This window comes from Marmota flaviventris, chromosome 1 (genome assembly GCF_047511675.1).
Source record: "Marmota flaviventris isolate mMarFla1 chromosome 1, mMarFla1.hap1, whole genome shotgun sequence".
NCBI lineage: Eukaryota > Metazoa > Chordata > Mammalia > Rodentia > Sciuridae > Marmota > Marmota flaviventris.
Window position 1 is genome coordinate 50,564,784 of NC_092498.1, and position 26,817 is coordinate 50,591,600.

Consider the following 26,817-nt stretch of genomic DNA (forward strand, 5'->3'; position numbering starts at 1 on the left):
TTGTCCTTGTGTCTTCTCTTCTATTCCATTGGTCTTCATGCCTGTTTTTGTGCCATTACCCTGCCATTTTTGTTTCTACAGCCCTGAGGTATAATAAAAGGCTGACATTATGATGCCTCCTGCTTCACTTTTCTCTGGCTATTCAGGGCCTCTTATTTTTCCATATAAATTTCAAGACTGCTTTTTCTACTTCTATGAAGCATGGCATTGTAATTTTAATAGGAATTGCATTAAATTTGTATAGTGCTTTTGGTAGTGTGACCATTCTGACAATACTGATTCTGCCTATCCAAGAACATGAGAGATCTTTCCATCTTCTTTGGTCTTCTTCAATTTATTCATTCAGTGTTGGTTAGTTTTCATTGCACAGGTCATTCATCTCTTTTGTTAGATTGATTTCCTAATTTTTTTTCAAGGCTATTGTGAATGGGATGGTTTTCCTAATTTCTCTTTCAGTTGATTCATCACTGTTGTATAGAAACGCAGTTGATTTTACAAGTGGTAATTTTATATCCTGCTACTTTGCTGAATTCATTTATGAGTTCTAGAAATTTTATGGTGGAGTTTTTTTTGGGGGGTCTTCTAAACATAAAATCAAAGTCTTCAGCAAATAGGGATACTTTTGAGTTCTTCTTTTCCTAATTGTATTTCTTTAATTTCTTTCTTTCACCTAATTGCTCTGGCAAAGGTTTCAAGAACTATGTACAATACAAGTGGTGAAAGCAGATAGTCTTGTTCCTAAAATTTCTTTTTTTTTTTGCAGATGCCATAATGGTACATGTAGAAAACCCCAAGGAACTAATAAAGCCCCATTAAAGCAATGCTATAGAAAACAAGGATAATGCACAAAGTCCACTGCTTTCATATGTATCAGTAGCATAGAACTGGAATTTGAAATTAAAACAACACCATTTACCTGAATATCAAAAAAATAAATAAATAAACAAAAAAAGAAAGAAAGAAAAAGAAATACCTAAGTATATACCTAACAAATATGCACAATAGGTCTATATGGTTACAAAATTCCAATCAAAGAAATTAATGATAAAATAAACATGAGGTATTTCATGTTTATGAATGAGAAAACTCAGTACTCTTTAAAATGTCAGCTGTTTCCCTAATGGACCTACAGATTCAACAGAACCCCAACCAAATCCTAGTAAGTTACTGTGTATCACCAAACTGATTCTAAAGTTTATATGTAAAGAAAAAAGAGCTAGAATTGTAAACAATATACTGATAAATAAGAACAGTGTTGGAGGACTGATACTACATGACTTCAAGAGTTACTTAAAGCAAGAGTTATTAAGACAGTGTGGTATTGTCCAGAGAACAGACAAAAAGATCAGTGGAACACAAGAGAAAGCCCAGAAGTAGACTCATAAACAGTCAACTCATCTTTCAAAAAGGAGCAACAATAAAGCAATGGAGAAATGATAATCTTTTCAACAGTCAAAAACTTCGCAACCTCATGCAAAAAAAAAAAAAAATCAAATATAGATACCAATTTTACACACAAATTAACTCAATATAGAATACAGATTTAAATATGACATACAAGACTCTAAAACCTTTAGAAGGTAACATAAAAGAAAATCTAAGTGACCTGGGAGTTGGTGATGACTTTAAAAATAACACCAAAAACACAAATCCAAGAAAGAAAATATTTAAAAATTGCACACACACAAAGGAAACTTCCATTCTGTGAATGACTGATGAATGAATGAAAAGACAAGCCACAGGCTGAGACAAAATGTATGCAAAACAGTTCTGATAAAGGGTATAATTTTGAAATAGAAAAATTACCCTAAAATCCAACAATAAGAAATGAACAGAATTTGAAAATGGGTTAAGGATATGGATAACTCACCAAAGAAGATAAATAGATGGCAAATAGTCATATGAAAGGATCTCAACATCATATGGTACTAGAGGATTGCAAATGAAAACCTCAGAAGATAAACTTATTGAAATAGCTAAAATCCAAAATACTGGCAACACTAAAAGCTGGTGAAAATGTGGACCAACAGGAACAGAGAGCTAGCCTGTAAAAGTTACATACTTTATAATTCCAACTATATTTTATTCCAAGTAAGGCGAAACCATAGGGAATGTAAAAAAAATTAGTGGATAGCAGGAGAAAAGAGGGATGAATAAGTAGAGCAATGTGTGTTTTTAAGTATTTAAACTATTCTCTGTATGACACTACAATGGTAGAAACACAACATTATACACTTATGAAAAGCAAAATCCATAAATCTGTAAAGAGTTAAATCTAATGTAAATTATCAACTTTGCTTAATAATGTTTTGATACTGGTTCATCAACAAATTTATCACACTAATACAAAATGTTAATTAATAGTAGAGGAAACTAGAGGAGGAGAGAGGGAAATGGTCTATAAGGGAACTGTTCGTTCTGCACAAATTTTCTCTCGGCATAAACTGTTTGAAAAATAAAGTCTGCTAATTTGTTAAAAATCCAAGCTATCTACCTATACTGAGCAAACAATCCTTCAAACAAAAATACTGACCAACACCAAGAATAGTAAAACTACTGTGCAACACCAGCAGCAAAGAGCAGAGGGACTACATAAAAATCAAGCGCAAGTATTATGCCAGAAAACAAAAGGTCTTCAATGAGAGTTAAAAAACAAAACCAAACAAAACAAAATCAATTAGTATCTTCAGAAATAATTAGGTAGTATTATTAAAAAAAAGAAAAGAAAACAGAAGAGAGTAGGGTGCTATTAAAACCCAGCACTAGCAATTATAAAAAAGACTTTATGGGGAAAAAAAAAAAAAAACTTTTACCAGCAAAAATTCAAGACTGGTTAAAAGAGTCAAGGTAATTTTTTTAAATTTATATATGACAGCAGAATGCATTACAATTCTTATTACACATATAGAGCACAATTTTTCATATCTCTGGTTGTATACACAGTATATTTACACCAATTCATGTCTTCATACCTGTACTTTGGATAATAATGATCATCACATTCCACCATCATTAATTACCCCATGCTCTCTCCCTTCCCCTGCAACTCCTCTGCCCTATCTAGAGTTCATTTATTCCTCCCATGTTCCTGTTCCCTATCCCACTATGAATCAGCCTCCTTATAGGAAAGAAAACATTTGGCATTTGGTTTTTTGGCATTGGCTAACTTCACTTAGCATTATCTTCTCTAACTCCATCTGTTTACCTGCAAATGCCCTGATTTTATTCTCTTTTATTGCTGAGTAATATTGCATTGTGTATATATGCCACACTTTTAAAAATACCTTTATTTTATTTTTATGTGGTGTTGAGGATCAAACCCAGTGCCTCATGTGTGCTAGGTGAGTGCTCTACCCCTTGAGCCACAACCCCAGCCCCAAGCACATTTTTTAATCCATTCATCTATTGAAGGGCATCTAGGTTGGTTCCACAGTTTAGCTATTGTGAATTGTGGTGCTATGAACACTGATGTGACTATGTCCCTGTAGTATGCCGTTTTTAAGTCCTTTGGGCATAGACGGAGGAGAGGGATAGCTTGGTCAAATGGTAGTTCCATTCCCAATTTTCCAAGAAATCTCCATACTGCTTTCCATATTGGCTGTACCAATTTGCAGTCCCACCAGCAGTGTATGAGTGTACCTTTTTCCTCACATCCTCACCAACACTTACTGTTGTTTGTATGCATAATAGCTGCCATTCTGACTGGAGTGGTTTTGATTTGCATTTCTCTAATTGCTAGTGATGATGAACATTGTTTCATGTATTTGTTGATTGACTGTACATCATCTTCTGAAGTGTCTCTTCAGGTCCTTGGCCCATTTAATGGTTGGGTTATTTGGGGTTTTTTTTGTTTTGTTTTGTTTTTGTTTTTTGTTTTTTTGGTGTTTAGCTCTTTTAGTTCTTTATATACCAATATGTGAAGGGTAAAGATTTGCTCCCAGGATGTAGGCTCTCTATTCACCTCACAGATTGTTTCTTTTGCTGAGAAGAAACTTTTTAGTTTGAGTCTACCCCATTTATTGATTCTTGATTTTAATTCGTATGCCACAGGAGTTTTATTAAGGAAGTGACATTCCTCATAGAAATAGAAAAAGCAATCATGAAATTCATCTGGAAAAATGAGAGACCCAGAATAGCTAAAACAATCCTTAGCAGGAAGAGTGAAGCAGGTAGCATCACTATACCAGACCTTAAACTATACTACAGAGCAACAGTAACAAAAACAGCATGGTATCGGCACTAAAACAGACTGGTAGACCAATAGTACCAAATAGAGGACTCAAAGATTAACCCACAAAACTACAATTATCTTATATTAGACAAAGGTGCCAAGAACATGCATTAGAGAAAAGACAGGCTCTTCAACAAATGGTGCTGGGAAAACTGGAAAGCCATATGCAACAAAATGATATTAAACCCCTATCTCTCACCAAGCACAAAAGTAAACTCAAAATGGATCAAGAACTTAGGAATTAAGTAGGCCCTAATCTCCATCATGTGGGATTAAGCCCCAACTTCCTTAAAGAGTCAAGGTAAATTTTACAGTATTTATCATTGAAAAATTACCAAGCAAGAAAAAAGCAATAAACTATGATCTACAATGAATACAAGAATAAATCAAAGAAAAAACTGACACCATGAAAGAATTAGCAGATATGTACAATAAAACAGCTATACTTGTATTCCATATATTAAAGAAGTCACAGCAAAGAATGAACTTGTTGTAGAAACATGGAATGTAAGAACCAAATCAAACTTCTACAGGTAAAAAATACAATGTCTGAAATGAAAAATATGGTGGATGCTATCAGTGAGATTAGAAACTGTAGGCAAAGTATCTGTCAATTTAAATACATAGCAACAGCTAATATCCAAAAGAAACAGATACAGATGGAAGAAAAGAAAAACTCAGCTGCGTAGCAGTGATGTGACATCTTCAAGCAGTCTCACATATGCATAACTTAAGTATGGGAAGGTGAGATGGGAGGTAGTTATTTCAAAGAAAAAATAATGTCTGGAAACTTTTCAAACTCAATGTAAACTTACCATAAACCCCCCGATCTAAAAAACTCAAAAAACTCTAGCACAAGAAACAGTAAGAAAACAATTCAAAGATACACCATAATCTGATCCCTCAAATAACAAAAAGAAAATTTTCAAAAGAACTCAAAGACAAAAAAATATATATTAAGTACAGAAAATCACAGGAAAGCACAGCCAACTGATTTACTATAAGGAGAAGCGGATCCATTCAAAATTACAATCATGTACTACCACAAAAATAGTGTCCTAAATTAGAGTAAGTTATATTCTATGTATATATGCTAAAATATACTCCACTGCCATGTATTTAAAAAAGAACAGATAAAAAATAAAAATATATAAATAATAAAATTACAAAGAATTCAGTACCCCTCTCTTAATGACTGATAGAGCAAACAGACAGAAAACCAGTATGGATAAAGAAGACCTGAACAACACTACTGATCAACCTGATATAATATAACATACACCATATGGGATATGACACTAAACAATTACTTATGAGAAAATAAAATAATAATAAAAAGTATTAAATAAAAATCAACAGTCGAAGGATTATTATATTTAATTACTACACAAAACTTTCAAACCTGTTAAATAAATAAGTAAAATATTTTCATCAAAATACAAATGGCAAACCACTATAAAATATATGTAAAATTTTATTTCTAACACATAAGTTCCTTCAAATCACCAAAGAAAAAAAAAAAGCGGGGGGGGGGGGGCACATGATCAACAGAAAAATGGTGTAAGGGTAAAAACCGACAATTCATGTAAGAAAAAAATACAAATAACCAACAGGCATGGATGTTTAACCTCACTAAAAAACAATAAAACAATGAAATTTGTTTCACCAGGGGGATTATCAAAAACAAGAAAATATTTATTTATTTATTTATATGTGGTGCTGAGGATCGAACCCAGTGCCCCACACATGCCAGGCAAGCGCTCTACCACTGAGCTACAGCACCAGACAGGCAAGCGCTCTATCACTGAACTACAGCCCCAGACCAAGAAAAGATTTTTAATAACTAGTATTGATAAAAATGTAAAATTTGTAGCAAATGGTTTGGAGACAAACAGTAAGAAATGTCCATTAATATTTTTAATCCTTGCATCCTTTAATTTTATTCCTAGAACTTATTCTACAAAGAAAGATACTTGGAAAGCATGCAGATGTGACATTACTTACAAAGAAATGTCTTGACAGATGCAATCAAATTAAAATGAGGTCATTAGGGTTGACACTAATCCAATATGACTGGTGATCTCATAGGTAAGAAGACACAGAGACAAAAAGAGAAAAATATGTAATAGAATAGGCAGAGGCCAGAGTGATAAACCTACAAGCCAAGAAACCTCAAGGATTGCCAGCAACTACCAGAAGTTAAGATAAATATCAGAAAGATTCTCAGTTCCTCCTGAACAAACCAACCCTGCCAAAACCTTGATTTTTGGATTTCTAGTCTCCAGAATCATGAGACACTTAAGTTTCTGTTGTTTCAACCAGCTATTTTGTAGTACTTTTTACAGGACTTTGTAGTATTTTGTTACAGAAGCCCCAGGAAATTATTTCCCAACAGTAGAGATTAATAAACTATGTACATTCACATAGTGTAATATAGCACACAATGTAATAATAAATAGGATGCAATAGATATATATGGGCATGGAAATTTACAAAGTGAAAAAGTTAAGTTGTAGAACAAAATGTATAATCCCATTTTTTTCTGGTGAATTAAAGAGAACATCCCTCTATCTCTTGAACTGTAATTGAAATTATCATTTTCCAGCACTGACCAAATCAAATATGGGCTAGACTTACTCCCTTCTGCAATCCTGACCTTGAAACCTTCAAAAATATAATTCCATTCCCATGGCCTAAATAATCAACACTCTGTAAAGAATTCAAAATCCCTACACCTATAATTCTTAGGATGTAGCCATTTCCACTAAGAGGTTCTGTTGTCATCTGGAATTCACACAGCCCACTGAATATTGCCAATTTTTCTTTACAAAACATCCAATACCAACTAGATTCCAACTACTGTGAACTTGGAAAATTGGTAATGTGAATACACTGGTTATTCAGATACCATATCTGGACTAAGTGGTAAGAAACACTGTGAGCAACTGGTGGTTTCTGCCAGGGACACACAAACCACAATATATATAATCCTTTATTTGCCCCAGATGCTGCTATAATTCAGGTTCCTTACCCACATCAGTTATGTTAATATAACAAATAAGAAAAGTAGCTAGTACATTTTAAAACATTCGACTGTTTATATTATGAATAACACTTTCGATTTTTCCCATCTCTAAAAACTTGTTTTTCTTGAATCAAAAAACTTAGTGGTGGAACTCATGCAGAGGTATATGCCTGTAATCCCAATGACTTGGGAGGATGAGGGAGGAGGATTGTAATTTCGAGGCCAGCCTCAGCAAATCAGCAAGGATCTTAGCAACTTAGTGAGACCCTGTCTCAAAACAAAAAACAAACAGGACTGGGGATATAGCTCAGTTGTAAAGTGCCCATGGGTTAAATACCCAGTACCCACCTCCTAAAAAAAAAAAACAAACCTCAAACCAAGAAACTTAGCAGTTTCTTACAACCTAGGGAATAAAGCTCAATCCTTTTAGTCTTCTAAAATCTGGCCTCAAGTTACCCTGCAGATTTATAGTCCACTATTACTTTCTTCAATCTTAGAACTAACTCAGTTTATTTGGTATCTCCAAACACTTCATGTACATTTTCTATTTCAAATATTTGCTTACACATTTCCCTATACCTGAACTGAGTTGTTCCCTGCTCCTGATATAAATTCTACGACACTATTTAAGGTCCTCATATTCAAATCCCACAATGATCTGTCAAAATCACAATGCTCTATCTACCTCTCCTCTCAATATTCTAATCTCTAATAATCACTAGTTTGTAATAAGCATCTTTTTGTGATGATAATCTTTGTCTTTTCTAGCTATACAGTAATCAAGGGAGAGATAAAGCCTGAATTATTCTTTTTAATTATTGGTACTCTATGATATTGGGAAGGTGTTGCTTATCAGTTAAGTACTCAACACTTTCTGGTATTTCACTAATAAAAATAAATCATTTGGGTTTCTGACTAGCTTTATGAATTATATTCAAATCAAACTGCTCCTTTACTAATATGGAAATTTCAAAGATATTTAGGCATCATCATACTTTTTATGGTATCAAAAGCAATTCACTGTACTCAGGAGTATTTAAAGTTTTTATTTTGAAACCACAGTTATTTAAATAAGTAACTTCATACCCATTAGTCTTAGCTTCTGCAAATCTAAGACAAAAGTTTAACTTTATAAGAAACCTGGGAAACATTAATTGTTCTAAAGTTAATGTATATTTGGTTTGTGATACTTTTAATTTCTTCATATCAGGAATTTAAGATGCTATTAAATTCTATTTCCCTTTTGCTTCAATCAGGCAGGTCTTTAATGAGTACTGCTTTATAGTTTTATAGTGACAGATGTCCATAGTAAATTTTCAGATCAAGTTAAAAAAAAAAAAAGCCCCATGGCAAAGGAACCCAAGAGGCAAGGATAAAAATTAAACCAATACTTGAAATAATTAAAATATAAATTTACCAAATAATCTTTCATTGGATCCTATTTTCTAAAGGGAGCTCGTCGAGATTCACCTCTTCAACATTTCTCTACAATTCAATGTTTCATCTTTTAAAACAGATCTCAACTTAACTACAACTCAATTCAACAGACAACTACAGAGTGAAATTGGTGTTTTCTAATTAATTTCAGTCTTTCATATTGCTACCATGATGGTGTAAACCTCTACTACTCCTGACAATGACAGATGAAATAAATAAAAATGGGATATATTTCTGATACACTGTATTTATGAATAATTAAATGTCAAACATCTTCTAATTACTACATAATACTAAACATAACTAGATATTTCATAATCAAAAAAGAATTACATTTTATAGCTTAACCACGTGTATTTATTACTGTGAACAAGAATGTATGAACTTTTTTGCCTCCAGAATCTTATGTCCTGCCGTTTAAACCTGAAGACAGGAAACTGCTGGCACTGAAGATGTGAAGGGGCCAGAGTCCTTTCCTTCTGTTTTCCTCCAGGATAGGGAGCAGCACTGCATGCTGGTTCCCACTAAGAAGAGGGTCAGATTCTTTATAGTAAAAACGAACTGTATTGATAATGATGAGTTCTTACCTATGGGATCAAAGCTATAATTCCTAGACAGAATTTATAACAAAGCACTGCTCTATCTACTCTTTCAAAATTTATATTTTTCTAGTGTAAATGAGAACAAGCTATTATCACTCTTCCATTAAAATCATTTTTTAAAGAATTATGAAATGTGGACATAAGTGAACCAAGCATGTGTTTCATTTGAAAATCTTAGCAGTTTTTATACAGACTTTTAAAAATTATGCTTTAGAAGACTAAAAAATCGGGCTGGAATTGTGGTTCAGCAGTAGAGCGCTCACCTAGGACAGGCAGGATCCGGGTTCGATTCTCAGTACCACATAAAAAATAAATAAGTAAAGGCATTGAGTTGTGTCTATCTACAAAAAAAGATTCATATTCTCTCTCTCTCTCTCTCTCTAAAAAAAAAAAAAAAAAAAGACTAAAAAACTAATACGCAAAATAGAAGTTGCTCAGCAGCCCTGTAAGTAAAACCAGCTCTTTGGTATTTCAGTCAATATTTAAGAAGTTCAGATTTTAAGCACTATGGGGAATCTTTAAAGTCCTAGACAAATGTGCTTTCTATTTCTAAGAGACTTCATTTTATTTCTAGATTGACAATTTGACATTATTCATAAGATACTATTTTTACATTAAATATAACTTTTAAAAAAGATATATTTTTAAGAAAAATTTCTAATTATGTCCAAAACAGAAAGAGAAATAGATGACCAAAAAAAGACAAAACTGGGGTGTGTGTATGTAATTCAAAGATTTAGAAACTTCCCAAAGATACTTAAGCTATTTGACTCTTAATTTATACTCTATATTAACTAACTTTAAATAAAATTGGTTGACATGAGCTTCCTAAGTCAGAGCAAATGTAATACAGAATTCATATACTCTAAAATCTCTGCCAGTAACAGGGAATTTAAACTGAGCACTAACCAGCATTAATAACAACTTTCTTTCATATGCTTCTCCAAACTCCCAGAGTACTTTAGGCACTCTTAAAATATTTTACATAGTTATTGCATTATTCTTTGAAATCCTTGACTAAGCCCATTTTATAATCTGAGATATCAAGGTTCATAATGGTTAATAAATTTGCCTATATTGTTACAGAGCTTAGAATTTACCAGAAAAGGATTTATAATCTAACCTTGTTAAGACTCATGTAAATCTCTTCCTGTGCTCACAGTCCACCCTGAATTATACACATTATCATGTTCAGTTTTTTCCTGTACTAGACAAGAGAACCTTTTCATTTCTGTATATTACAAACTCCATGAATTTTAACCTTTTTTCTCTTTCCAAATTACTCAAGGTAAAATACATTCCCAATCCTAACTTCCCATCAGTAGTTTCTTAATTCAGGCCAACAAACATTAAAATAAAGATTGCTCTCGAGCACAACTTTCCCTCTATACCTATTTTAAAACTACTATCTAAAAGATATGTGATTTAAACAGAAACAAGTAGTTAGGAGGCCACAGAGGGAGAGTTGAAGGTTTTATTTTTCCCACTCCTCAATTTCTTACTTATTCAGCACTGCATACACTAAAGTCCACATGACAAAAAGGCACATACTCATCATAAAATATAAATACCATACTACACAAAAGTCAACAGAACTAATTCCAAGACCTATGAATCTTGTTTATCATTTTTTTACATTGTTCTCCTAAGAAAACACTACTAGATAACGAATGGCATCAGAATTATTGACTTTATGTAAAAGTTCATAATAAATTATATAAATAAAACCTCAATTTCTACAAAACTTATTTTTAAAAACTATAGCAAAACAATAGATTTACTTAGAAATCACCTCTTCTTGGGGGCGTGGTAGTGCATGCCTGTAATCCCAGCAGCTCAGGAGGCTGAGGCAGTAGAATCAGGAGTTCAAACCCAGCCTCAGCAAAAGCCAGGGTTAAGCAACTCAGTCTCTAAATAAAATACAAAATAGGGTGGGGATGTGGCTCAGGGTGGAGTGTCCCTGAGTTTAATCCAGGGTACCTCCCACCAAAAAAATTAAATAAATAAATCACCTCATCCATGAAACCAATCACCAATACAGAGTCTCACAAAATTAAGGCCCCTTTCCAGCTAATGAGATATAAATGCTGCCGAATATTTCTTCTTCTGGTACTTACAATGCCTGCCTTTATTGCAATCCCCATCCCTTACCCTTTATACTTAGGTAGGACTAAGTTCTACTGGAAATCTTTTCAATTGCCTTTGAATTTCCATCTAAAATGCTTTGATTCAGGCCCCAGACATATTTAATGAGGACTTTTATATACACTCATCTGACCTTTTTCTCCATTCTCACAATCCTCAATCCACCTTTTAAATTGTCTCCTCTTTCCCCCACAAAGCATTCTAAAACTTGAATCTGATCTGCAATTCCCTAACTAGTGAAAGGCTTTCTCAATTTTATCTCCTCCTTATAGCTATGAAGTATACCTTAATATCTTAAGAAGTCAAGAGAAATTCTGTACAAAAATAATCTGTTGTTACTTAATTTAACTTAGCTCACAAAATATAAAGATTGAAAGAAACCCCACAATTTCCAATGTTAATTTTTTCAACACAATAGCCAAAGTTTCCAATGTGACATTTTCAGGATTACCCTATCAGAACAGTACACTTTAGTTCTGAAACTGATTCTACATTAAAATCTTCTGTCAAGCTTGCTAAAAACAAATTCCCAAGCTCCATTTCAGACTCAGTGACTTTGAATATCACCTAGGAATTGAAACTAGCATTTTTAATGATCTCCAATAATTCTGATGTGTATCTATATTTGAGAACCCAAACAGAAACTCCTTACTTCACAACAAACTATTAGTAGACATAGTTACTTCCACAATGTTTTATACCTCTGATCAACCTAAGGAGGACCTATTCATCTTAAATATTCAGATAATGCCCATTCTAAAAAACTTACTCATCTCCTCTCACACCATCTCTCCTTTGATCCTCTAAACCTTTACAAAAAGTTTGCATATATTCATACACAGTCCTTCTAACCCATACAATCACGCCATGACATAGAATCCCTATTTCACAGGTAAGAAAACTCAATCTACTAAAGGAAGGTTAAGAAATATGTTTAAACTGATCCAGCATTTGAACCCACATTTATTGACTACAAAGCGAGTGTTTTCCATAGTGACATGCAACCTCTTATAGATCACTCAGAAGTACTGACTCATTCTTCAGTTTATACCTTTGTTTCCCTTTTTAGACATAAAACTATTGCTTCCCTGAACACAGGTATAAATCCTGAGTTTGACCTCAACATATAGTTACTTGGTATGTTCTGTTGAATGAACAAGAAAAAGAAGCTCCTCAAAAGCCGGTACTACTCCATTTAGGTTTCATTTATTGGATTCTTAGAGCAAGCTCTGAATGTACTTCTTGTCAAACACATTTGGCCTGACCTGCAAATCTGCTGCTGGATTTATAATAAGACAATGTATTTTGGCATTGTTTCAAACTATGAAAAACTACATGGAGAGGGAAAAAAGATCATTCCAAAAAATTAAAATATCATTCTTACATTACCCTCTATCAAAATGAGGACTTCAAGTTTTAATTTTCACAACAATGTCATCCCACAAGAGCAGACAGCTATAACAGTGTGGTTTTAAATGACTGAAATTTAAAAAGTAAAATTGATTAAGAATAGATGACTTAATGAAATTAAACTTATGCTAACCAGTAAGCAATGCTTTTTCTCTATTAATATTCTCCCACATCTGTCATTTTTTTGAAACTAGGAATAAATACTATAGGTAAACACAAAGTAATTAGTATACTTGCATATAAATGTAATGTCCTTCCTGCCTTGTTAATATGTCTGGTATGTAAAACATAGCACAACTACTTCCTTTTTGATACAAACTACATAACAAATGTAGTAAATCAGCAAAACCAATATTTTTTTCTTTTTTCCATTGGCAGATAACTAATACTTTTAAGTGCTGGAGATTTTCCTACACTGACAATATGCAAAAATTAGTTCAGCTTTAAGGACCTTACATATTAAAATACATTCATTTTACTATAAAGAAATGGTTATTCCCTTAACACATCTTTTTCATTTGGAAATAAAAAAGAAAAACTATTATGAAACAAAATCATATAATGGGAAGTACAAAGGGACTAGGCATCAGGAGTTCTGCTGGTTCTCTAACTTCTATTATCTTACTAAACTCTTGTGTGACTTGGGAGTCACTGGCTCCATTTCCTCATTTGTTTTAAAAAGTCGTTAGGTGAGGAGGGATCTGATTATCTTTGAAGTTGTTTCCCAAAATTCTGATTTTGAGACACTCCTCTTGTTGCATTTTTTCTAATCAGTTAACTGTGTTCTTCAAAGTCTAAATTCTTAAATAACAAACACATCTGAAATTGAATGTAAGTATTCAGTCTCCAACTGTTTGGTACAAGACACACAGAGTAAACTTCTATGAAGTTAACAATCTGATAACTTTCCAGAAATTGGCCCAATCTCGAATTCTTGAACAAGCAGGTGTCCTCTGACATTTTTAATAATATTAATAAGTTATAAAACGGTACTGGTCTGCTGAAACTTCACTAAGTGTTCCCTAGGTTCGAGTGGCACATACTTTGCAGGTAAGAGCAAGCAAAAAAAGGGAGAGAGCCTCGCAGCATTTCAACAACCCAGTCACCTCAGTAAGATCCTGACAAGGCCTACACCACGAAGCTGAACCTCCCCACCCCCAGAAGTGCCAGCAGCCAATGTAATGAATGCTTCCGTCAACAACACACATTCCCCTTCCCACAGAACTGCTCACTCCCAACAGGCCATCTGGGGTTGGAATCAGCCGCACTACACCAACCTAAGAATCATTCTGGGTCCCAAAGGCCGAAAACTACTAGATTGTGGTTTCCCTGCGCATGGCTGCGGGGAGAGCAACACCCCCTCCCAACAATGATTAAAAAAAAAAAAAGAATCAGTGAAGAGAGTAGAAACCAGGCCTAGGCGTCATTGCTGGAGAAAGAAATCCTGTTTCTCTCTCTGCAACGGGGAACAGTAGCATTATCTGCCCTTGCACTGATCCAAGAATGTCCAGGAACCTGCACACTAATTCATCCCCTCCTAGAATCCTAAAGGGAGATTAAAAACCCAATCTGCTTCATTCCCCAATCTATGCATTCCTTAAAGCTCTGGCATTGTTAAAGGTACCCTCAGTAGGAGGTGAAGCTAGGGCTAGAACATGGGTTCTGTTCAAAAATTAAGCTGCTCATGCAAGAAGAAAATCCCTTGTGGTCTGAGAGTAAAGTTTGAATCAACAGCAAGGGCGCGGACCCGAGCCGGGCCAAGCTGGGCTCCAGGGCAGGCCTGCGGAGGTTGACACTCCCTTGTTCCTCAGCAGCTCAGGAGGCGGCGTCCGGCCGCTGCGATCCGAACCCACGGAGCAGGACAAGGGCGCCGCCGCCGGGCTCGGGCCGGCGGAGGCCTGGTGGCCGCGGGACCTTCCCTACACTGCTCCCGCTTCCTTCCTCATTCCCACTTCCCGGTCCCCCAGCCCAGGCCCGAAAGGTAACGTCCGGGTAGCGACGGGGGTCTCGGCCACTGACCACACATTTCTTGCCGAGGAAAGTGAAGAGGGACTCATTCTCCTGCGGGGTGAGCAGCAAAGACCCCACGTTGGTGACCTTCCGCGGGGGCGGCGGCTGCTGGCCGGAGCTCATGGTTTCGCCGGCGGGGCTGGGAGTCCAGGGCCGTCTCTTGGGCGAGCTCGTTTCCCCTCTCGGTGACAGGGGCGGGCAGAGGGATTCAGATGAGCAGCATCCCGAAGCTCCCGCGGAGCAGGGAGGAGGACAAGAGAAGGGGAAGCTGACGGCAGGCCGCCTTCGGGCCGCACTCAGAAAGGGAAGCTCCCAGCTCCCGCCTGGCTAGGCTAGGGCCGGATGGCCGTTGTCCTCGCACTCCGGCGACTGCGCTAAACTCCCAACTCCTCCTCCAACGCTCCCCCGGCGGCGGCAGCGGCGGCGGCGGCCGCACAATCCAACATGGCAGCGGGGGCGGACGAGACCACGGGACGCAAGACGCGGGGGAGCGCGCCGGAAACGCGCGGCTGCGGCTGCGGCCTGGAGCCCGAGAGTAAACTCTCGGCTTGCTGCGGGCTTTGCTGGCCGGCCTGAAACCCCGCCCTCTTCCGGCCCGGCGCGGGTCGCTCAGGGTCTGCGGTCCCGGGTGGGGTCCTCGACCTCCGGCTTCTCTGCTCACTGTTCGGGAACCCGAGCCCAGCCGCTACTACTTGGAGAGACGACGTGGGCTGGCTACTACGGCGTAGCAGTCCGCCTCCCTTCTGCGGGCGCACACCTTGGCGTAGTAGCGGGGAGCAGCAGGTCCCCTTCCCAGGAATAGCAGTTTCTCAGGGGGGCGGAAGTGGGGCGCTCACTCTGCGGGTCCTGAAGGGCTGGAACCTGGGGACGAAGATTGGAAAGAGCTCCCGGTGCTGCTGGCTCCTGGTGTCGGTCAGAGCCGCAGGTGCCTGGCGTCTCTCAAACTTTGTCCAGACTTCGACATGGACAATGAAGGAACAAACAGGCCTCTCCCAGGACTGTGGAAGAGATTTTTATGGATATCACAAAAAACGCACTTGAGAAGAGACGTTGTCGCCCTGCCGGTATGCCGTGGCACGTGGGATAAGTGTATTTGCAACATTTAAACGCAGATTCTTGTATGGGCGCTGAACACGTTTGTTTTTTCCTACCTCATCAATTGGAAAATATTCCCTTACCCCACCTTTCCTGTATCTTAAACCCCGAACGCTTTGTTTTCTTATGAACTAAATTAATGTGCTTATTTGGGGATGTCATCCAGAAAAATACCTTCTCTGCTTTACTCCCTAGAAGTAAATCTCAAAAATTTTTTAAAAATTTGTATGCTTCAGAGTATTAAAAGTTAACCACCTTTGTTGGGAAAGTCAAATACTAGGCCCTTGTAAAAGGAAATTGGGGGATATGGAAATAATGGGCTGTAGTGAATTATAAAACACGTCTGACTTATCTCTGTATTAAGCATATTGGAGTTTATTGTATGGATTTTACCATCATTTGCTAATTACAAAGTTTTAATAAAGTTGTATTGAACTTAAGACGTCTATCCTGTGACGATTAAGCTTTCAACTTTTCAGCTCTCTTTTCAACTATCTGATGTTTAATATCTCTTAACAGCTCCCATTAGAAATCTCTAATATACTAAACAGATTAATAAATCATTCTCAATTCACTTTGAAAATAGAAAAATTTTAAAGCTTCCCTTAATGAAATTGAGCCGGAAAAAAAAAAATCTTCAAAGGAAAATGAAAGCATATAACCTTGGAAGTTCTCACATTATATGTGGATATTTCAAAATTGTTTAATAATGTGAGATGAAAAAAGTGAGCAAAAAAAAGTTATTTATAAAATATCAAATTGGGTTTAGGAAGGTAGTAGTAAAAATGTAAACCTGGGGTTGCCTCTGAATAACACACTAGTAATATAAAGCCCCAAAATAAATCAGTTTGTCATTTATTAAAAATGCACCTCTTCCAAGTTGAAAGCACAGTGACAACAGAAAGCATTACACATTCTTGAGAAATGATAGAAATTAGGACCCTCTTTTTTTGGAGGGGGTGGAGGGAGGCAGGATGTGTACTGGGGATTGAACTCAGGAGCACTAGATCACTGAGCCATATCCCCACCCGTATTTTTTTTGTATTTTATTTAGAGATAGGGTCTCACTGAGTTGCCAGTACCTCCCTGTTGCTGAGGCTGACTTTGAGACTCACAATCCTCCTGCCTCAGCCTCCTGAACCCTCTTTTCAAACCTGTCAACAGCTATACACCAAGAGCATAGGCTTCAGATAGGCCCAGATTGAAGTTCCTTATTCCTCTTAGAACTTTTTGGAGTTGAGAAACATTTCTTTTCTGACTCAATTTCTTTATCTGTAAAATGAAAATAATTTCTGTTTGATAAAGATATAGTATAAATAGGGATAGTTATTCATACTTCAGAATTGTAAAATAAGATGGCCATAATGTACCCGGTACATAGTGGCTACTGAAGTTATTGTTGTCTGTTATTTAACATCCTTGCCTACAGTCTGTTCAGCTTTCTCTTAGGTAAAGATCAAGAGTTGAGTGAATTACATATTTTTAACTCTGCTCTATCTAAGCCTTATTATCCAAAAACTGTCCTCAAATTTAAAACTACATAATTCTTGAAATATATGTTGGTGAGTTTGGAGCATAATCTCTCAGTAAAATTTCCAATTAGGCTATATGTTGTGAAAACTCAGCTATATGTATATCCCCATATGTCAAAATAGCAAAGCTTTTTTTAATATTGTAAATCTAGAAATGGAATCCTATTATTCTGTAATCAATAAAAATTCAAGGGCTGGAAATGCAGTTAAGTGCTAGAGCTTGTGCTTAGAATGTATGAAGTCCTGGGTTCAATCCCAGCACCAAAAAAAGAAAAAAGTAGCAATTTTTTTCCTGTTCTTTTTAAAAATTTGTTCTTTCTAGGTACACAAGACAGTAGAGTATATTTTGATGTAATATTCATACTTGCAGAGTAACTTGTTAAATCTCATTCTTGTGGTTGTACATGATGTGGAGTTTTACTGTGGTGTATTCATATACAAACAGAAAAGTTGTGTCCAACGCATTCCCTCTCTCTCTTCTCTTCATTCCCCATTATCAACTGAACTTATGTCCTTCCCCTCCCCACCCTTTGTGTGTTAGCATCCACATATCAGAAAACATTTGACCTTTGGGATTGGCTTATTTCACTTAGCAAGGGTACACAATCTTTTTTAATTGGTTCTTTTTAATTTAACATGACAGCACAATCTATTTTTATAAAATTATACACGTATGGGATATGTCTTATTAGGAATATATCTTATTAGGACCCATTCTTGTGGGTGTACACAATGGTGGGATTCACTTATTTTTTTATTTGTACAAAGGAAAATTATAGATTTATTCTACCATCTATTTCTGCTCCTTTTCATTCTCTTTTGATTAATGTACTGAACTTTCACTTCTTCCTTCCCCACCCCCTTTATTGTGGTTTAATTTCCACATATCAGCAAAAACATTCAACTTTGTTTTTTGGGGATTGGCTTATTTCACTCAGCATGATAGTCTCCAGATCCATCCATTTACTGGCAAGTGTCATTCTTCTTTATGACTGAGTAATATTCCACTGTATGTATATACCTCCATTTCATTATCCATTTATCTGTTGATGAGCATCTAGGTTTGTTCTATGACTTAGCTATTGTGAATTGTGCTGCTATAAACATTAATGTGGCTGTATCACTGTAGTATGCAGATTTTTAAATCCTTTGGCTATATGCCAAGGAGTGGAACACTGGGTCAAATGGTGGTTCCATTCTAGGAATCAATCTAAGAAAAGAGGTGAAAGACCTCTACAATGAAAACTACACAACCCTAAAGAAAGAATTTGAAGAAGACCTTAGAAGATGGAAAAAATCTCTCATGTTCTTGGATAGGAAGAATCAATATTGTCAAAATGGTCACACTACCAAAAGCACTATACAGATTTAATGCAATTCCTACTAAAATTACAATGTTGTTCTTCATAGAAGTAGAAAAAGCAGTCATGAAATTTGGTAAAATAAGAGACCCCAAATAGCCAAAGCAATCCTTAGAAAGAAAAGTGAAGCAGGAAGCATCCTAATGTCAGACTTTAATTATACTACAGGGCCGAAGTAACAAAAACAGTATGGTATTGGCACAAAAACAGGCATGAAGACCAATGGAACAGAAGAGAAGACACAGAGACAAACCGACATTAATAGCAGTTATCTCATGGTGGACAAAGGTACCATAGACATACATTGGAGAAAAGATAGCCTCTTCAACAAATGGTGCTGGGAAAACTGGAAATCTATACATAATAGAATGAAAATTGACCCCTCTTTTTCACCCTGTACAAAAATCATCTCTAAATAGATCAAAGACCTCAGGAGTAGACCAAAACCCTGCACATACTAGAAGAAAATGTAGGTTTAACATATTGGCACAGGAATTGACTTTCTGAACAAGACTCCTAAAGCACAAGAAATAAATAAAAAATTAATAAATGGATGGCATCAAACTAAAAAGCTTTACGGCAAAAGAAACAATCAAGAACGTGAAGAGAGCCTATAGAATGGGAGAAAAATCTTTGCCACCTGCACCTCAGGTAGAGCGTTAATTTCTAGGACATATAAAAAACTCAAAAAGTCTAACACCAAAAAGCCAAATAACCCAATTAATGAATGGGCAAATGAACTGAACAGACACTTCATAGAAGAAATACAAATGGTCAACAAATATATGAAAAATGTTCAAAATCTCTAATAATTATTAGAGAAATTCAAATTCAAACTACACTGAGATTTCATCTCACTCCAGTCAGAATGGTAATTATCAAGAATACAAGTAGCAACAAATGTTGGCAAGGATGTGGAGAAAAGTGAATGCTCATACATTGTTGGTGGACTGCAAATTGGTGCAACCCCTCTGGAAAGTAATTTTTCTGTTAGAAATGCCACCTCTTTGAACTTCTAGATCACCAAACTATTTTGAAAGTGAGAGAGATGTGGAAGAGAGCTGGGGCGGGGGCAGTGCTATGAGATGGGAGGTGAAGGAAGTAAGTGTACATTGGAAGACTCTATCCCATGCTCAGAACTATTGAATTCCAGTCATTTTACAACTTTCTATTAGCCTAGACTATTTATTGTTGGAATTATACACTTTCTTTCAAAAAGTTTTAAGTTTTGTCCAAGTGCACTTTTCTATTTGCTCTTATTATCTTTTCTTTAGACTTGAAGACTGAAAATTATGGCCATAATAGACTTTCTTTTTCATGCCTCAATATTTAATTTTTCCTCAAATTTTAAGTAGAGTACTTTGTCCACAAAATCACATTTTAAGTTCTTATTTTCCACCCTTTTTGCTTTTCTATAGACCTTTTCCAACTCCTTGATATTATAAAATATGGAAAATGTAAGCAATTTTGCTGCAAATGTGATTTCCTTGCTTGTTTGAGATTTTCCTCCTTCCCATAAATAAAGGATAGTATTTTTCCACATTCATCCTGAGATCTGTAAATACTGGCTGTATTTGTTTCAGAAATTTAGCAAGTCCTTTCTGTCTTTCATTCTCGATAGTATATCCTCTCTTTAGCTGAACACTAGACATCTTTCACTCTGTTTTCTTTGGCATTTTCTTATCTCAAATTCTTTTTAACCAGTTTGAGAGACTGGATTTGATCCAGGAAATAAGCATTCTATTTCCCTTCAACTGAGAAACTTGAAGGTTTTTAAGCAAGGTTTAAAAGACTAGAGGTTTTTTTTATCTTCACATATACACATAAAAAATACATATTCTGTATCAAAGTTATTAAAATACAACAAAGAAGAAGGAAATTCTTGCATTTAATTTATTTTATTTGACTTTCCTTGCCACAAATAGAATCTATTCTTGTTCTTTTATTCTCTTCTTTCTCTGCTACAATCCTCTAAGGCAAACCCCTCATTTTGACAGAAAGCATTAAGGGTAGCTTATTTATGGAAGAGTGGGCATATTATCAGATGCATTCTCTGCTATTAGCATTATACTTCTCAAATTTCTCTTGTCTAGTCCTCTGTTATTCATTTTCTTTACAAATGTCATTGATTATATATCACTATAAATCCTCTATTCCCTTTGCTAATGTTCATAATTTAAAATGCAGTGGCACCCATCCCTGTGGGGGAACATGGAAGTAGTGGCACACCAGGATCTATGGCATTCAGAGCCATTGTAGGCATAATTACTGGTACAGACATACTGCTCGGCTATGGCAGAATTGAATTATAGAGACAAAATAGCAGCAAATCTGGATACTGCAGGGGCGGTGAATGTCATTTCTCTCAGGCAACCTCCAAGTGTCCTGGTTTTAAAATGTTCACCTTGTAAAATATCTCTGCACATTTTATATAAATGTTGCATATTAGCAGTGCTTAAGAGAATTTGTCCTAGTACATGTTCTTCCAAATTAAATGTTGAATTTTTTATTTTTCACCAACAAAAATCTTGAAAAGTAAGCAAACTATATTTTTCTTCCTCTCCCTTTTAAATTCAACTTAACTAAAAGCATCTTTGGTGGAGGTGGGGGGTGAGGGGGCTTACTCTTTAAGAACAGAAAAGCTTAGTTACAACCCATTCAGATTCTAAAGATGTTAGATTTTAGTGGAAAATTGAATTCCTATTCATGCTAATGAAGTACTAGTTATAGTTAATTACAATTATATGGCCTAGTCTCCAGATATGTAATACACACCTTTCCAGATACCAATTGGAAAAGCTAAGGATGATATTTTTCCCAGGATGCTTCTTACTGATATTCTGGCTAATGCTCTTTAACTTTAATGAATATTCAATGGATCTTAGCTTAATTATTCCAAATGAGAGAGGAGAAACATTATCTTCTCTATTATAATGTGCTCAAGGTTAAGCTCTAGGTGAGTAGGCAACTTGGACACTTGGAATTAGGATGCCGCATATCTCCACTATTTCACTGATAGTATTGTCTAAAGTATATTGTCACAATATGCAAAGGGATCAGGGTCATTTTGGGTGAATTGGGCTGACAAGGAAAAAACAACACAACCTTTTGGGTTCAGGTCAGCTCTGCAGCCTCAAGAATCAAGCTCCCATGCTGAAGGGCACAGAGAGCAAGGGAGGCAAAAGGCAGGCAAGAGAGCGAGCACACATGAAACCCCCTATTTACTGGGGAGAAGCCATTCATAGCATATTCCACCCAAATAAGGTCAGGGGTCAGGTTTCAGGGGGTCGAGTCTAGCTTCATGATGTCTTGTGGTCAGTAGATTGATTGACATCTTGGCAAGTCACACCCATCTCAGGTGCCTAGTGGGAACACAGGCAGAACGAGAGGAAAGGGCACAGGTGTGTCCCACAGCCCAAAGAGCATGCAATGACAGGCCAGTTCTCCCATACACTCAAAACGCACATATCTCACACACACAGTCCATGGATGGCTCACGACAGTATATAGTCTCCTCTGCCACATTACTCTTTTAAAATCAATTTGTATTTTTATAAAATTGGTGAATTCATGTAATTTTAAATTGCCACAGTACTGAAAACTTAACATGAGACAAAATAGAAATTCCAAACTCTCTTCTCTACCCTGACTTACTCTCCTCACAGACATTTACTTTGAACTCTAAATTATTTTTTCTGATGTTTATAGATATATTTCTAAATAATATGCCAAGTTGCTGTTATAGACTGATCAATTTAAAGTATTACCTATTATCTCCCTTAAACTACCACCTCACCATTTCTCTTCCCCAAATATAGTAATAGCATGATTTGTGTTAAATTATTATCACACAAATAATGTGTGCTATTCACTGAGTCAAGAGTATTTTACATTCTTTGAAACTTTGTTTTTCTTCTCAATAATCTCAAATTTTCTTCTAATTTTTTTAAACAACTATAAAATTACTCTCCATAGTTGATGTGGAGAATAAGATCTATTCTCTATGATTCCATATTAATCTGGACCATATCTAGATGGCTGCTGTTTAGAATTTTCTTTAGTTACTATTTTTGGATTCCTCTTTACCTCCTTTGTTTGTTGGACCTTCTGTTTCTTGGGACTTACTTTATCTGTCTTTGTTTACTCCCTTGTTTGGGTAGTATACATTGTTTATGGGCTTCTTAAGAAAAAGTGCATAGAAAGTCAACTCTTTGAGACCTTATGTATTGCAAAATATGTTATTCTAATTTCATCCTTGAATGATGATTTCATAGTGTATAGAGTTTCAGGTCAAATGTCAGTGTTCTTTAAAATTTTAAGGTGTTATTCCATTGATTTCTAATTTTAAGCATCACTGTTGGCATCTGACATTCTGATCAGATCAGATCCTGACAGTCTGTCAAAGGCCCATGTGTTGAAGGCTTGGTCCTAAGCCTGTGGTGCTATTGGGAAGTAATGAAACCTTTCAAAAGTGAGGTCTAGCAGAAGGAAGTTATGTCATTGGGGGCATGGCCTTGGAGGGTATAATAGGATTCCTCCTCTTCTTTCCAGGAAGAAAGAAGACCCTCAGGTGAACAAGCCTCCTATTGTATATTCCTGCCATACATACTATGCCAATATAGACCAAAACAACAGGGTCAATTGACAATGGACTGGAACTCCTGAAACTGTGAACCAAAATAAGCTTTTTCCCTCATTAACTTGATTGTTTTGGGCATTTTGTTATAGAAACAGAAAACTGACTAACACACTTTATATGTGACTTTGTTATCTCTGAAAAATTTTAGGATGCTCTATTTGTGGAATTCTGAAATTTGATGATTACAATTATGGAATCTTTTTGCATTCATTGCACTGTGTTTTCCATAGTCCCTTTAAATCTGAAAACTCATATTTTAATACTGAAAGTTTTTCTTGTGTTATTTTCTTAACATTTTATTCCATCGATTTTTACTGGTATTCTGGCTAATGCTCTTTAACTTTTTAAAAGTCATTCTTTTTCTGGAATGACTTTTGGTCAAATTTCAGACTTCCCATTCATCCTATCCAGCTAGAAACTATACAAACTTTTCACTGTGGAGCTGGTTCAGGTAACTTGCAACTGTTGTCATCTTTGGGCACAGACCACTGCTAAAGCTGGGAACTGGAAACTAGAATCTCTTCTGAGCTTCTAAAAGCCAGATGTTTCTGTTGCTGCCCTTGCAGAATCATTCCCTGGGCCACTTACTTCATCACTTTATGTGCTTTGACATTAAAGTTACCCATGGATGTTTCTAATTAGAGAAAGGCCACAGATCTGTGTCCTAGCTTCCAGAGAGCTTGAGATTTCATGTTCATTTTTAGGGATCTGTATCTTAGTAAGTCAAAAATTTCCCGAATATAGGAAGTATATTCAAAGGTACTCAGCAGCTAGTTAATTCAATTGAGGACAGTTGAAACTCCAGGTCAGTGTATAACTGGGGAGGAGGATTTTTGAAGACAAACAATATTATAGGACTATTCAACCTGAATAATACTTGATTTCCAATTTTATCAAGATAATATTTTTTGTGCTGTGTTACTGGGTACTATATACATAAAACAATTGTAAAACTAGGAAGTAAGGAATCTTATTTATTTCATTTTATGTTCCTATACAAAGTCTTTCATATGAACTAGCAATGGTTCCCAACACACACATTAATTATGTTACTTGTTATTGGAAAGTTATTAATGGTCAAATAAATTGGTACTACAAGTTCATGAACTTGGATATTATTTATATATTAATAGTTGTTTAGTTGATTTATTAAATAAAATTAAAGTCATTTTAGCATATGATGTTATCAAACCCAATGATGTACGGTTTTTTTCCATTTGCAAATTATAATTACTTTATAAATATTCATTCCCTTCATTAGCCTAAAGACTCTCAGAGAGCTGATAGCATGTTTTATTCATCTTTATAACTTGTTATGAAATAGAACCTATACAATATTCAATGTATATTTGTAGACCAAATGACCACTTCTGATTCACTGAAAATTATATGAATATTTTTTATCAGGTACAAAAATAGGCACACATGTTCCGAAATTAAGTCACGAAAACCTATAATCTTGTCCATACTCTTCTACATAGTACTAAGTATGTGGTATTCCTAGAGCCCCTGGAGAGAAACTATATACACAGAGTATGCATTAGGATCAGTAGAATAGACTATCAGGGTGGATAATCTATATTATTATAATACACCCACAGAAAGAATAGGAACAAGGGGTGTGACCAAATCAATAGAAAGGAATGACTGATAGCCACCTAAAATGGCCCAGCAAATTAATTCAAATCCAGAAGATGAAGGGATTTTTTATTTCTTGATCAAATTTAGGGGTTGATGGGTCCAGTCTGAAAAGAAAAATGAGGGCTTTCTGGGAATCATAGGTTTTAGCACGATGTGATTGTTAGAACAGTAAATCAAATCTTAGGATTGGAAATTCCGGAAGCATCCAGAAGCAAGTTCAATACCCAGAAGTACTAGGAATGGAAATAAAATTAATAACCAGAACAAAAGTAGACTGGCATCCCAGGAATTTGGAAAATGGACAAGTAGCACTGAAAGTATGATTCCCTTAGCAGCATTAGCATCACTTAGTTTTTAGAAATGCAAATTCTTGGGTGCCACTCTTGACCTGAATCAGAAACTCTTGGGATTAAATTCATCAGTCTGCTGTTAATCCCCACTTGATTCTGATGGACTGAACACTGAAACTCTGAAAGGACATCCAAGGGATTAAATTTAGTTCACCAACACTAACCACCACCTTCCTCCCTCCCCAAGTATATAAAGCATATTGCATTATATCGACTATATCTGAATCACTTTAATGTGGGGGAAGGGAACCCATAATGAACCACTCCTCAGTCTAATACCTAGACAGAGTAGAATCTGCAGGTGAAATGTCTTTGCTGTTCACATCTGGCAGAACAACTATTATTATACTTTGTTTAATTCATTTATTTCTATGGGGTGCTGAGGATTGAACTCAGGGCCTCACATGTGCTAGGTGAGAGCTCTACTTATGAGCCATAACCCCAGCCCCCAGAACAATTATTAAACGTGAGCGGGGATTAGCTGTCCTAATAGTAACTAGTCATGTAATCTTAGTAAAGTGATTTGACCTCTGTATGTTTCTGTTCATTCATGTGAAATGAAAGGAATGAATTAATGTTTGCTGAGGTTATTTTCAGTTCAAAATTATAGAACCAATTCCATTTTTTTAATTTAACAAACACAAGGCAATTTAAAAAGCAATGGGTAAAAAGCAGTGCAAAAGAGAATATGAACACTGTTATATTTTTACTATTACAAAAATCTTTTGGCAGTGTAAAAATGAATATATAAACCTTCCATGTCTAATTATTGCAAGAGGAGTGGTAACAATTGCAATCCACTGAACATAAAAATCCTTGTTTTAATTACGTCAGAACAGAAGAAATGGGTAATCGGTGACTGTGATGTCATGGAATTATTGATCTAGCATGTTATCATTTATATTCAAAACTAGATTGCCCGATTCTTGATAATTATTAGTCATGACTCTCAATTTCTCATGACTAGAAGTTAGCGTTATTAGTTGTTTGTTTTATTTGTAATAGGTAAGAAAAAACATTGAACACTAAAATAAGTTAGCCAGTCAGTGGTCACGTTAGAACAAGTTCCTTATTCCTTTTTCAGGAGTCATTCAGCTCAATATCTTTATTTAGAAACAATGTGTTAGATCTGGCAGAGGCCTTAGCAATTATGTAGTTCAAACTACTCATTCACCTATATCTAAAAATGGAAAAGGCAAAAATGGATAAAAGAATATGTAGATATATTTGGTTTGTAACATAGCAATAGCTGTTGATTAAATGTGTCTAACATTTTCACTGAGAGGCAGTGTAATATATAGACAATAATGCAGACAGAAAGTCAAGCAGACCTGGGTTG

The 26,817-nt window shown here is 35.8% G+C and overlaps 1 protein-coding gene and 1 non-coding gene across 2 annotated transcripts in view; both read right to left on the minus strand.

Annotated features, from left to right (window-relative positions):
- The window catches only part of Wasl (WASP like actin nucleation promoting factor), a 71,957-nt gene extending 56,627 nt beyond the window's left edge, over nucleotides 1-15,330 (minus strand). The window contains exon 1 of the mRNA XM_027926520.2: nucleotides 14,870-15,330. Within this exon, the coding sequence (XP_027782321.1) occupies nucleotides 14,870-14,983 (114 nt within the window). The 5' untranslated portion in view covers nucleotides 14,984-15,330. The remainder of the gene's footprint in view (nucleotides 1-14,869) is intronic.
- LOC114085357 (small nucleolar RNA SNORA57) lies at nucleotides 9,097-9,227 on the minus strand. Its single transcript, XR_003581458.1, has one exon. It is a non-coding gene; the product is annotated as a small nucleolar RNA SNORA57 (small nucleolar RNA).
- Nucleotides 15,331-26,817: the final 11,487 nt, after the last annotated feature.